The sequence below is a fragment of the Chelonoidis abingdonii genome, chromosome 7, assembly GCF_003597395.2.
Source record: "Chelonoidis abingdonii isolate Lonesome George chromosome 7, CheloAbing_2.0, whole genome shotgun sequence".
In the NCBI taxonomy this organism is placed as follows: Eukaryota; Metazoa; Chordata; order Testudines; family Testudinidae; genus Chelonoidis; species Chelonoidis abingdonii.
The window spans coordinates 92,676,491-92,691,267 of NC_133775.1; the positions used below are offsets into that span (position 1 = coordinate 92,676,491).

Genomic DNA, 14,777 nt, shown 5'->3' on the forward strand with positions numbered 1-14,777 from the left:
AAACTACAAACAAAAGCTTCCCTCCCTTGAGATTTGAAAGAATCTTGTTTCCTGATTGGTCCTCTGGTCAGGTGTTGTTTGTTAACCCTTTCCAGGTGAAAGAGACATTAACCCTTAGCTATCTGTTTATGACAATAATAAATATTGCTCCTAAACCAGATGCAAAGGGGCACATGGAAATTTAAATAAATTGTGACACTGCATTATTAATTCAAGAGGTAGCCTGTGGGATTTACATCATGTTGTGGTGTTCAGAATAAAACTTCCAGCAAAGGTAAAAATATATAGAAATACAAAGGATGTCTGCATAAAGATCCCTGTGTCACTGTTTGGCCTGGTTAAACTCAAGCTCAGGTATTAACTATTCCTCTTTCCTAAATTCTCCCATTTAATTTTAATTAAATGGATATTTTTCAATCTTCCTCCTAAAAACACTGCTGTGCTGCATTTCAATAAAGAATTGTTCCCATATCTATAGCCTAGTACATGTCTATTTCAGTGGTGGGGATAACTGTTCGCAGGGAAGAAAAATTGTCATAAATGCTAGGGATTCTTTTACTATTCATGCGTAGGGCTAGTCTGAAAAAGATACCAAAAAAAAATTATTTCTCACAATATTTCAAAATGTTGATGGACCCATTTAGCAGGGTTCAAAATGGACTAGTTACCCTTTTTCATGGTATTTTCTGCTAAAACTGTTATTCAAATGGTTTCCGAAATCCTTATCAAATGTTTTGTCTCCTGAAAACCTGCCTTCAGTAAGAAATCATGGGTTTAGGTTAACAAACAGTTTTTATAACAATTTTGAAAACAATGCTGATAAAAATGTCAGTGAAAATCGAGAAAAACGATTTCAGAAAATGATATGGGAAATGGAACAAAGGAAGAATATCAGGATTTTTGTGAAAAGTTTGCATTTTGGAAAAAATGTTTTTTCAACAAAATAGAAAGCTTTGTGTGAAAAATTTTGACCATCTCTAGTTATCTCTTTCTCTAATTCCCAACGGTGATTTCAGAGGGACAAAGGAGGCTCCTGGGCCAGTCTGAAGGATGCTGATCCTTCATATATCCTGAGAACAGAGGCAACACCAATGCAAGCTTCCCTGTTACTGGGCCCTCAATGTACCCGGACCTGGAGGTAACACTCAGTAAGGCTTCCAGCTAGTGATTATATCAGTGTTGATATCTTTAGTCATTTTAAAGAGGGCACCAAGGGCCACGAGAGGGTCACTAACACTGGACCTGACCTGGATAGGATTTGCACTGGACACCTAAGGAGTAATCCAAGGGCCAGTTAGCACAATGCACTCTTAGATGCGAATATATCCATTCCCCTGAGTTATCCCGTCTCCCCACCTGCCCTCACCTTTTTGACTAGCAATACCATTTCTTTAGACCAAGCAGCAGGATACATCACAGTAGCTGTCCTGAACATGTGAGCAATTTCGTTTGGCGATGTGTTGGAGCGAATGTGATAGGGCCTCTGTGAAAAACAAGGAAACCATTTAGTTAAAAAAAAAAAAAAAAGTAGTCTTTTGGAAATCTTCCTAGGGCAAAGTCTCCAAACAGAGTCTCTTTGTGCCATTCTCCAAGCCCCCCCATTGCTGCTCTAGATTGAACCATTGAAAGTCAGTCACTGCAGAGGCTAACTCAATTGAAATAAATAAATTACCACAGAACTGAATAACAACAAATAATAATAATGAGACATTTGAACAGCAAGATGAATATGAGGGAAAAGCAAAGGGTAGAGCTGTCACCCAGCTGGTATTTCGTTGGCAAAGCCAGAATTTGAACTTAAAAAGGCCATTAAAGTGAAATTAATTTACTGGTACTGCAAAGGCCAGTACTTTCTCAACATTCTCTGTTAAATGTAAATGGTATTTTCTGTTCATTTCTCAAGTGTGAGATAATATAGACAAGGTAGAGGCTAGTGGTTTTTCTCTCTGCTTCTTCTTTCCTTTGGAAAGATAACAACATCAACGAAGGGGAAAAAAGAACAATATGAAAAAGAACACCTCATAGCAGAGGTAGTTGAACAGAGTTTCACAGGTATGGCTCAGGATGCAGAAGGGCTGTTCATTTATGCATGGTGAATGTCCTAGAGCTAGGAGTGAATGGGCCCTTCACTTTCATTTTAGATGCCAGCCTGAATTCTGGCCAGAGATCTTTAGGATATATATGCAAGGTGGAGAGGATGTTGCACCTTTTAACATCCTTGACATATCACTGCATTTGGAGCATGCTAAAAGTCCAAATTTTCCAGGAAAAAAATGTGCAACCAAGCAGGCAAAACACAATCACAGTAACAATGCATGTAGACTAACTGCACATCTGACTGGTGTGTGCAACTATGTGCAGCTCAACATTTAACTTGAAATTAATAAGGGAGGTTTGTGTATACAAGGGAAGGATTGCTGTATAACTTTGTTTTTGAAGATTTTTTAATTCCCAGATTTTTATTAAAATATGTTGCCAATAAGTGTTCATTTAAAAAACAGATGTGAGCAGATACAAATGAATATGTGGAAACAGATGCATTATACTGAATATTTGCAATGTGGGGCAACTCAAGTCTTCCTATAAAAGTTTATCACATTATACTAGTGTCATCAATTTGTTGTGCTATTATGTTTGAATATACTGCAGTATTTTCTACACTTAGATTTGGAAATAACACAAAGTCAAAAGCCTTGGAATAGTAAGTGCAACAGTGTCACAATCCACTTTCTTTTCTAATTATAAAGTAAGTTTTTAGGATTTACATTTTCAAAAGTGATTAGAGATTTTGGTTTTGAGTGCTCGGCTGCAGGAAGGCTGCACTGCACATCTGAGAACCATATCCTTTTAACCTGTCCAAGTTGGGGCCCAAAACTTAAGCTACCCAAAATTCACTTTAAAATTTAGATAAGTTTATATATAGATATAAATTAAAATACATTCTGCCCACACAGCTCCTTAAAAGATAAAAAGTGCTATATGCTGGAAATGTAAATATTTTTGAAGAGTATTTTTTTTAATCTCACAAACTGTTATGTAATCTTTTTGCTTGGAAAACACAGTTTATTTCATGCTAAGCAACTTTCCATGTTGCCCACCTATTTTTACAAAATTATTTAAAAGGACTTATCCAAGATGCACCAAACTCTGCAGGTAAGTTACAGCCAAAGACTGAGGCATGACAGGGCATGAATAGTGTTGTATTAATAATTCACACACAGTGGTTCATGTTTGCTCAGACTGCAGAGCCTTAATGCAATAGTAAAATGATTTTTTTAAAAAATGTTTCTTGCATGTTCTGAGCTCGGATTAAATTCTATTACAGTCCCTGCTTTTGGAATTCTTATCCATCAATTAGATGGCTCAGTTTTTACTGCCTAACTTATGTTAACTGACAAGGCGTTGGACACTCCAAGAACCTGTCACCCTGAGTTATTCTGCGCTGCAGTGGTTTCTTTTTGAATTCTTATGAGTCCATCATAAGAATCTTGATGAAGATTTGATTTCTGCTACCTGTTTTAAAACAGATTTTAAAGCCTAGATTCCTACTCGTCTTTTTTCATCCCTGTTAAAAAGCACTTATTTCAATACAGTATTGAAAACAGTAAAGAGACAAAACAAAACAAAAACCCCACAACAAATACTAATGAATGCAGCTGTATGTACAATACCCGGCTTCTAAGTAGCTCATAGGCAGTAATTCCTAAAGACCACCAGTCAACAGCAAAGGAGTAGCCTGTAGGTTTTGTTGAGTTAAACATCTCAGGCGCTGAAAAATACAGAAAAATTTGTTTGCTTTATTTCAGAGTTTCAAACAGTAATCATTGACTATTTTCAGCAGTATATGATGTTTCAGTCCTAAGGTGTGAAAAGCATTCCAGACTGTTCTAGTTACTGTATATTTGTAGTTCTCAAATTTTTGTCCTAGTGACCCCTTTCACATAGGAAGCCTCTGACTGCAACCCCTCTTATAAATTAAAAACACTTTTTTATACATTTAACACCATTATAAATGTTGGAGGCAAAGTGGGGTTTAGGGTGAAGGCTGACAGCTCGCGACCCTCCATGTAATACCCTCACGACCTCTTGAGGGGTCCCGCCCCCCCAGTTTGACAACCTCTGCCATATATTTAATTTGTTCCCCTTTGTCCAGTCTTTCACTTGATTATTTTTGGGCTTTTAACAAGCAATGACAGTAACAGGCAGGTTGGGATTCCCGTCACCTAAATACTGTTCTTTTCCCCATTCTACCACTACTATGCTTATTAACCTTGGGGAACTCACTTAACCTCAGCCTCAGTTTCATAATCTACAGTAATATTTAGCCACTTCAAAAATCATGGTGGGAGGCTAAGTTAAATGCTGATGTTTATACAATGCTTTGGGGTCATTACATGACAAGGTCTATATAATGTGTCACTGCTACTATTTGTAGTTTCACTGGGATGATTACTTGAGGCCAATTCCCATCCATTAGGAAATTACTGCACTTTGGTGTGGAACCAGCATATGACTCATTTAATAGTTTGACAACTTTTCATATGTGCCTACACTGAGAACTGAACACAGATTGATATTTAGACTTTGCAGTCTAATAATATGGACAGTATAATCAGGATTAGAGTGAAGTATTCTGTCGTTGACTTGCTCTGTGATCCTAGACAAGACTTTTAGCGCCTCTCTGCCTCAGTTTCCCCCATATGGGAAATAGGATTATTACTATTTTCTCACCCTAAAAGGGTGTTGCGAGATTACATCCATTAATGTATGTAAGAGTTTTGAGAGCTTTGGATGGAGAAATACAAAGTATTATTTAAACACTTAATGTATAATAAATAAATAATTTAATTAATTTGGTGTTATAAAGTGTTTGTATGTCTCCTAAGAATTATGCCATTCATTGGGTTAAACAAGTTTTCTATTACATAACTGACGAGGGGGTGGCAATTCAATCTCTTAGGTTTTTATATAGCCTCTATCACCATAATATTTGATCACATCACACTCTAATATATTTGTCCCCACAACACACCGAGCCCCGGTGAGACAAGGCAGCGCTATTATCCCCATTTCACATATGGGGAACTGAGGCATAAAGAGGCTCTGTGTCTTCCCCAAGCAAGTCTGTGTAGGAGCAGAGAACTGAACCCTGCTCTATCAAGTCCAAGGCTAATATTGATCCACCTATCCTCTCTTTTTATCCTGCAGGAAATGTCCTCAGTCTCAAGTTAGAGCTGTCTCAACCTTTTTTATTTGAGAGGTCAGCTAATTTCCTCCTTCATATCCTCTTTCCTTTATCTGAATCCAAAAACACTTTCTGTCTAGCAGAACTTAAGAGGGTAAATTGTAAACACTGCTTTTGGGAGACAGAAACATGGACCTAATGCTAGCTAGCAGGGAGTGACTTTTAGGTGGGTGTGGGCCCAACAGCCATTGCTTTTATAGTAGAAAGCTGATAGCCTGACAGGAAGTAGGGCAGGGTCAGAAGATGACTTGACCTTATTAGCGCCATGTGAAAGATTAAGGAAAACGCAATGATATTTTTAGGGGGTGGAGGGTGAGGATCAGTGTCAAAGGAATAAAACAAAACAGAGGAGGAAATCTGGTGCGGGGGATTGTTTGTATGTTTCTTTTTATATTACAGGGTTGAGTCAGGTGATCTGAAGGGTGAAAGGTCAGCTGTTAGGCTAATAAAAGGAGCCTCCCATGGAGGGAAGGAATAATTATGATGGTATGGCAGCAGTAAGGGGAAAACCTTAGGTAATGCTTTAACTTTCCTGTACAGACCATCTCTGCTGTGTAAAGTGAGGGTCCTTGTGCTATCTGCAGTGAAATGCTTTTATGATTGTTATGGCTGGTCAGATTTATAGCCTATTTTACAGATGGACATTTCTTAACTTTAAATATAAGGAACCTCTCAGTTCAAACTGCTCTAGTTCTGGCACCTTCTTTTGTCAGCCATTTCCTGTGCACTGTTGGTCAGATTTTCCACTTACTTGCAGTGGAGTTACCCTAGTCAGTGTACCCCCCTGACTTCCTCCATACAAAGTAGGATTGCCAACAGTCTCTTATTACATGGGATGTCCCTTATTTTCATTCCTGTACAACAAAATTAGGAGTTGCTGAGTACTACAAAAAGTAGCAAGCAAAATCTCCTGTGAATGTAGGTGAGTGCTGCTTAGGATTATTATTTATTGATGACGACAACGATGATGATGATATTGGGAAGAGGGGTGGGGCAGGAGTGTTAAGAAAACAGTCCCTTAATTTTGAAATGTTGGCAACCCTATGTAAAAGTGAGGTCAAAATCAGGCTCCTTTTGTCTCTGACTAGCCAGGTATTTTACTGGTTTGGCAACTAAAGGGGCATAAGTAAGAATTTTATGCATTAGTGGCAGGGGACAATCAATATATGAAACTTCTCCAGCAGCAAGAATAGTAAGTAAGCTCTGTCTGAAAAACAGACTGGGTATTTTCGCTCCATACACCCAAACTTGAGTGGGTGAGTAGATAGAGGAGATTTGGAGGGAGGTTATAGATGCAGCCTTTTCAGTGACAGCTGGAATATCATTCCACACGGAGAAAAAATGTGTAATACTCTGTGTGATATGGTACATTCCAAAGACACAAGTTTGCTCTGAATAGCACAAAGATGAAGAAAGAAACCGTATCTGTGGCAGTGATAGTTTAGTTTAGCAATATCCAGACATGGAGCTGACTCCTATCAGAGGCAGAGAATACCCACCTCCAGCCCTGGACACTGCATTTTAAATATTCAGTCTGGCTTAAATGAATGAACTGATTCTAGTGTGTGCCTCCACTGCAGTAAAACCACATATTGTAGATACCATTATTGTATAAACATCATAGGTATTCAGGGAACCAAGACTAGAATCCTGCTCCCCTCAACTTCAAACACTGAGGGTGCTTCTGCTTGATCTAAAGTAGCGCCTATAGCTGGTAGTAGTAGCAGCAAGTCTGTTATCACTTCAGGCGTTATCAACTTTTTTTTTTTCCTGAGGCCCCACCCAGCAAACTATAAAACCTCCATGGCCCTCCTGTGTCACAACAACTGACTTTCTGCATATAAAAGTCAGGATCGGCATTAGGGGGTAGCAAACAGGGCAACTGCTTGGGGCCCCGTACCACAAGGAGCTAAACTGCTCAGGTTTCGGCTTCAGCACCAGATGGTGGGGCTCAGGGCTTTGGGCTTCATTTCCATGTAGTGGGGCTTCAGCTTTCTGCCCTGGGCCACAGTGAGTCTGATGCTGGCCCTGCTTGCAGGATCCCCTGAAACCTGCTCGTGGCCCCCCACTAGACAGCAACATTCCTCACTCATACACACAGTAGCCCTGCTACTTTACTTAGCTTGGGACCAAATTGGTGCCTTGTGTTCTCTATAAGGCAATAATGCTATTTGTGTACTTTTGTTCTTTCTCCTAACCAAGGACAGAAGAAAAAAAAAATGGTGTCCCTACTCCCTTTGTCACCATGGCAACCGAGCCTGCTACCAGCCCAACGAGAACCCAAAGATTTGCACCGTATTTTCCTAGCAAGAGCATAACACAACACATGGAAGTGCAGAAGGTCAGTGCACAAATGTGCTGCGCACTTGGGAACTGACTCATCCTGCTGGCCCTTATCTCCCTCCAGCTTATTTTCAAGCTTTTTCCCTTGTGCACCTCAGTTTCTAGACTGCAGCTGGGCTGATTGTTTGTTTGGTACAGATGGGCACAAATCCATTCATATCAACAGGGTAAATAGTTTAAAAGGGGAATCTTCAAAATGAGATTGAAAACCATTCTCATTACTTTCCTGCCCGTTGTGGCTGTGATGTTTGCATCTATCCAATGCTTCCTATATATGTGTGGTGCATTTTTATCTTAATGTCTATATACCACTGTGCAGCCACACTGGTTTTCCTCTATCCTTTTAATTTTATATTTGCAAAGGAATGCAATATTAAACAGAGGATATTGGGCTAGTGGTAAAGCACTGGATTAGCACCTAGGACTCCTGGAGCCTGATTCATCCCTTCCTTACATGGGTTGGGATGCCAATGTAATTTGCAGCATGAGGCCCTGCATTCTTTCCCCTGGCATGCTATTTGATCTATGCAGCTCATGCAGGGTCAAATTCTGCTTGCCATTACAGCTGGTTTAACTCCAGAGTAACACTATGAACTTCAGTGTAGTTAGTTTAGACTGAGACCCCACTCATGAGAGGTGCCTCTGAGCAGCTTCTGCAAGGTACTCAGTCCATGCTCAACTCACAGGTGATGTTCAGCCCTTTGCAGGATTGAGTCATTACAGCAGTGTAGCAGACAGCCTAATACAGCTCTGTGCCTCAGTTTATCCATCTATGAAATGAGGATAATCATGCATATAGTACCTACCTCATAGAGGTGATATGAAATTTGTACAATGCTTAGAGCCTCAAAAAACACTATTTAACACTCATCTGACCTGGGCACAAGGAACCCAAACAAGGCTTTGTAGCATGACAATAGTGTAACTGAAATTAGTGCCTCTATTAGGCCTCTCCTGCTCCCCACCTGTTTTGTTAGTTTATCACTTTATGGATCCCAATTCTAAATCAGTAGGAGAAAGTATTTCACAGATAGGAGACAAAAAACTTCTGGCAAAAATAATCTTTTTTCCATCTGTGGCTTGTCTCACTTAAAACCACAGCATTCCTACCTGGCAGGAGTGGAAAGAGTTAAAAGTTTCTGAAAGGATTTCACTTCTACCCTCATATATCCCTTGAATTAAGGGTAGGCATTAAACAAAGAATGGCCGTTTAAGTAGCCCAGATCTTTATGAATTCTTACCCATATATGGCTTTGTGCCTGCGATCGTGGTGACCTGCATCCCTTTAGTCAGTATCGTGGCAATGTTGAAATCTGTTATGTGCACATGTCCTGAAAGAAAAATTGGAGTTAATAAATAATTCTTTTCTATTTTGTGTTTGATTCTGGTGCTGCCAATAGATTTTTAAACCCAGACCTAATCTGCTTTATACATTATTAAATGGTATAAAGGTTTGGAGTGGAAAAGGGGCTTCACAGGCAACATAACCTTCTTCATAACATTTCGTTCAGCATTCAGTGCAAAACATTTTTTTAAAAAAGGAAACAAAATACTTTTTCTGCTAGTTAACTAGAAGGCTCACCCCTCCAACTGGCTATAAATGGCTCATGGAAGCCGCTAATTGCTGCAGTCTGGACAACAAGGTGTCATAAACAGATAGTTAAGGGTTAATGTCTCTTTTACCTGTAAAGGGTTAACAAGCTCAGTGAACCTGGCTGACACCTGACCAAAGGACCAATTGGGAGACAAGATACTTTCAAATCTCGGTGGAGGGAAGCCTTTGTTTGTGTTTTTTGTTTGTGCTTTGTTCTCTCTGGGGTCTGAGAGGGACCAGACATGCTCTCCAATCTTTCTGAAAAAGTCTCTTCTATTCAATACTGTAAGTACTAATAGCGAGGTGGATTAGGCATTTGTTGTTTTCTTTATTGCAAATGTGTATGTTTTGCTGGAAGGATTTAACTCTGTTTGCTGTAACTTGTATACTTAGGCTACGGAGTGAGTCCTCTGGTCTAGGGAAGGGGAAAGACCTTTGTAAACATATTCCATCTTGATTGTACAGAAATATTTTTACCTTTTTTCCTTTGTTTATGTAAAAGACTTTTCTTTAAGAACCTGATCGATTTTTTTTTTTTTTTATTCTTGTGTTTAAGACCCAGGGCAGGGTCTTCGAACTCACAGGGATTGGTGAGGAAAGGAGAGAAGGGGGATGGAAAGGTTTAAATTCTCTCTGTGTTAGATCACGTCTCTCCTAGGAGAGCTGGAGGGGGAGAGAGGTGGGCGGGAAGGTGAATTTCCTCTCTGTTTTTAGCTTCAAAAGTTGAATCACAGTGATCTCCGCAGTGTAAACCCCATGAGAGGGGAAAATCTGGGAGGAAGAAAGGAGGGGGAATGGTTTATTTCCCTTTGTTTTGAGACCCAGGGAGTTTGGGTCTTGAGTCCCCCAGGGAAGGTTTTGGGGGACATGGAGTGTACCCAAACACTATATTTTGGGTTGGTGGCAGTGTGATAAGATCTAAGCTAGAAATTAAGCTTAGAAGAGAACAGGCAGGTCCCCACTTTCTGGATGCTAAAGTTCAAAGTGGGAAAGAGACCCTGACACAAGGTATATACTTTCTTTGACCAGGGCTGCCTTTTTTTTGTTCTCTGTTTGTATAGTGTTTAGCACAATGGGGTCCTGGGCCATGACTGGGCTCCCATGTGCTACCACAATACAAGGAAGTAAATAAATAAATAATACTGGAACCTGCTAAGAATCCAAGCAATAACAAAATGTACTATGTCACCAATTCATTTCCTTTTTGGAAGAGCAAGACACAGATGACAAAGTAGATGAGGTCCAGACTAATTATACCTTAGCAGAGGGGATTATTAACATGTCTACGGGAATTGCATAAGGGAAACAGACGTTCCAATTTTCTGATATCCTCTTTGATACACATCACTGTAGAACTTCTCACAGCAGCACCTAACACACCTCTATAGATATGCAGAACTTTAATAGCACGTTAACCAGTTGTATACAGGATATAAGAAATTATGAAAATTGCAACAAGTAGATAGAAACATACAGGCTAGAAGCTAGACTATAAAAGAGAAAACAGCATTTTTCTGAGCACTGAAACTGAAGGAACTATCCAGTGAACCACAAGAGCAAATTTATGCCTAAAAGGTCCAAATCACACTTAAGCCCTGCAATTCATTTATATTTCATAGAGTAATTCATTAAGATCATGGTATTAGTGTTATAGATGACTGAATTATCACTTATCAAGAAATAAGTCCTTGATAATCAACTAGTGATTAAATAATCTAATCATCCCATTCAGCTAACCATGATCCTTCTAGGAGAAACGGAAGGTGCCTCTATAGAAGGGAATCCAGCTCATTGGGAATGTAACTCATCGGGAACCTAACTCTTCCAAGTGAGCCCAAGGCCCCCAAAACTTTGGCAAACAGGAGGAGCACAAGGCTTTCATTCATAATTGGGGTAAACTGCAAGTACATGACTCTAATCGGGTTAATAGCTGGAATATTAGATTACCATAATGTGCACTGCATGAAGCTCCTGATTAAGACCACTCAAAACCAAAGCTAGGGCAGAATGTGGCAGCCCACTTCTTAAGCAGTTCACATGGGAAGCACCTTCGATTGTGAAATTATTCATGCTTTTACAAATCTAATCTAAATAAATATAGTCTCTTAATGGTTAATAGGAATGGATTTTACTCCTTGATGCATTTAGGTAACACTCACAAATGGAAGATTTGAGCACACATTTCCCTTTACCATCTCCCCTTTAGGTTTTGTCTTGGATCATTATAAATAAAAGACTTGGTTCAAGGTAAATTCATTTCTTGGCATGTTTAGTATACAGGGGTAACTGGGCGGAGTTCAGTGGCCTGTGAAGTGCAGGTCAGACTAGTGAATCTGGTGGTCTCTTCTGGCCTTGATTCTATTCATCTTGTTATGTTACAATATGACTATGATAGTATGGGTGCAGAATACCATTACCCACTCAAAGAAGACACCCACAAAGATGTTTTGCGCTATCAAGAGAGAACATAATTCAGACCTTGTTACAGCAATGCTGATTTCAACTATCTTAGTGACCTTCAACTGGCATGGCCAGAATTGTAGCTCATTTCTAAGGTCTTCAGCACATTCCAAGAGAGAACATTAATTTAAAGTTCCACTGCTTTCAGGTGTTTGAGCACTGACGTTCTAGCCTAGCTAAAATCTTGCCCATTTATAACTTCATGCTTTTAATGTCTTGCCATCTTACTCCAGCAGGACATAGCTAGATCTGCATCAAATGTTTCCGTATTGATGAAACCTTAGCAGCAAAATTGGGACGTTTGGCAAGGGAAGTTTGTTAAATGTGGAGAAATCCACTCAGGGGTGGGGGAGGGGAGAGAGGAACCACCCTGGAAAATATTTCCCAAGTTTTTATCCTCTTTGATAATTTGCCAGTTTCATTGCTACCTCTCTGTAAATAACCATAGTCATCCCCTTCAAAATACAAAAGAAATTTGGTTGGGGGGGGGGGAGCAGTAATTTCTGGAGGGATGGGAAGGCAGGTGGTTGGTTGTAACTGTCTCGTTCCTGAGTGTTCGTTAGGGCTATACACAAATATGAATCCCTTCCCAAAGGTAAAGAAAGTTATAGGTGAGTGAGCTCAAGGGCTGGTGAGCAGAACACAGGGACCTGAAGGTTAAAGGGAGAGAATCGCCAACTTCTATCTTAGATAAGTAAACTAGACCACTCCTCAAATGGAGAGAGAATATTTTTTTCATAAGGGGTGGATGGGCCACTCAGTGAGGGCAGCTGTACTTGGCCCAAAGAGGCAGATCCACGTAGCTCTTTGGTAAGAAACAATTCATATGTTAAAATTATTATGTTGATTATCTTTGATCCATCATATTAAAACTGGTGTCAGGGTAATTTGTTATTTCTGAGAAAAACTCATTCTGTACTGACTTGAATCTTTTTATCTCAACATTCTAAACTTGACACCATTGGCTTTAAAGATACAGACTTCCCAGCAGAAGGCATGCAAGGTTTATCGTATAAAATTTCAGGCAGCCTGACACAAGGGTTTTGCCACTTGCCAAGAACGTGTTTGCCTGGCTTTTCCCCTTCTTTTGTTTCCACCTACCACATCTTCTCTCTTTGATGCATACATTTTCTTTCAGGCACTTTGTACACTACTGCTTCCTGGCTAAATTCAGAACCACAATATGGAGCAGGCAGATCAATCTGGCACCTTTCTGCAGTGCTGCTTCAGTCTAAAGGAGGGCACTTTTAAGGTAATATTGCTCCCCAAAATGGCAACAAAAACACGTATGCGAACTGAAATGCCAACATGGCATAAGGAAGGCAGGGGCATTAAGAGTGAAATCACTGCAACCACCTAGAACCTGAGTATTTGGGCTCTATGTGCATGGAGCACGTGGAAGTTAGGGAGGTGAAATCCACAGCATCTGCTGAGTCCTGGATTAGCAGGCACAGTCCCTCTGCACCTGTTGAAGGTGGTGTTGGGGCCACTGGATCAGCATAAATACGGCTTTGTAACTTCTCCTGTGCACCCCTCTTCCCCTCCAGCCTTCCCCCAATGTGGCCTTTCATGGCACTCTATGTGGAGCCTGAGCCAAGATCCTTCCTGTAGCAGTGACAGTCAGGCAGCCACTTGGCAGGCAGACCTCCCATGCAGAGTGGTGCGAACACCCGCCATAAGGCCCTCTGCACTGCAGTGAATTTCACCTTTTGAACCCCTGTGGGCTGCGTGGGCACAACCCTGCAAGGTGCTGAGGGCTGCCAGTGAATGGGTGCCCTCAACTCCCACTGATTCAAGCATCTCCTGAAAAGTGCTGAGTCTCTCAGTCCCCCAAGACTTCAGTGGGAATGCAGAGTGCCAAGCTTGACAGGAAACAGTGTCTTTATCAGGAACAGCAAGCTTCATAGAGAGGTTCTGTGCATGTTATGATGTTTCACAACCTCTTCAGCCTCTTTTCTGAAACAGGAGAGCATTGTTGAATTGCTTCTCCTTCCTTTACCACAAAGATCAAGCCCACACCTGTAAGAACCTCCACCTCTGCTCACTGAGTTATTAAGGGCTCATGAAATCAAATCGCATTGCTTATGCACAGCTAGGAATTCACCACTGGCTTTATTTCAGCTGTTAAAGCCATATAAGTAAAATATGATCAGCTTTTCTGGAAAGCAAGAACAGAGACTCTCCTAATGAGTTTCTGGCCTGAATGATGCATGAGGGTTTTATGTGCCTCTCCACAATCCTGGCTAAATATTTCTTGTGAAGCAAGAATAGGGCTATTGATACAGATACTCTGTGGCTAAATTAAAAACCAAAATTAGGGCCTACAAGACTTTTCCAAAATCATGTAGTGATCAGGATATAAAGCTCTATGCAAATATCTCACAGAAACACACAGGTAGAGAGAAAATAAAATAGAATAAAGTCCAGACCACTAATCAATATAACTTTGAAATTTAAAAGGGTCAAACTCACAAAGCTGAAAACAATTATGAGCCAAATCTGCTGGGAGGAAGAATTTAGTCAGAAAAATGTGAGTGACAATTGGGAACTGTTTAAGAACACTTTACTAAACGCCCCAAAAGCTACAATCGAGGAAGAAGGCCATATTAGTTTAAAAAAAAACAAACTTGGTTTAGAGGGGAAGTGAAAGCAGCTATAAAAAATTAATATCTAACAAACAGAAGAAAGGGAAAACTGATAGTAATTAATAAAAATTAGAAGGTAGAAACTGTAGAAAATTGATAAGGGAAGCAAAGAGACGAGAAGAACTTTATGGCCAGCAGAGTTAAGGATAGTAAGAAGGATTTTAAAATATATTGGGAACAAAAAGAATCCTAACAATGGTATTGGTCCTTTACTAGATGAGGGAAAAAGAATTTATCAATAGTAATGCAGGGAGAGAAGGACAGAGCCCCTCAGTGGGATGACCAGACAGCAAATGTGAAAAATCAGGACAGAGGGTGGGGAGTAACAGGAGCCTATATAAGAAAAAGACCCAAAAATCGGGACTGTCCCTATAAAATCAGGACATCTGGTCACCCTAGCCCCTCTCCCTCCTTGCCCCTGACCAGCCAATCTGGGGAGAGTACTTGACACCCCCCCCCATGAGTCGCCTCTGCACTGTGATGATCCTAT

At 40.3% G+C, this 14,777-nt stretch overlaps 1 protein-coding gene across 1 annotated transcript in view; it reads right to left on the reverse strand.

Annotated features, from left to right (window-relative positions):
* Positions 1-14,777, reverse strand: part of STK32A (serine/threonine kinase 32A) — a 95,873-nt gene that overhangs the window by 11,579 nt on the left and 69,517 nt on the right. The window contains exons 7-9 of the mRNA XM_032801508.2: positions 8,830-8,919; positions 3,672-3,769; positions 1,367-1,483 (exon numbers count right to left, since the gene is read on the reverse strand). Coding sequence (XP_032657399.1) covers positions 1,367-1,483; positions 3,672-3,769; positions 8,830-8,919 — 305 coding nt within the window. The remainder of the gene's footprint in view (positions 1-1,366; positions 1,484-3,671; positions 3,770-8,829; positions 8,920-14,777) is intronic.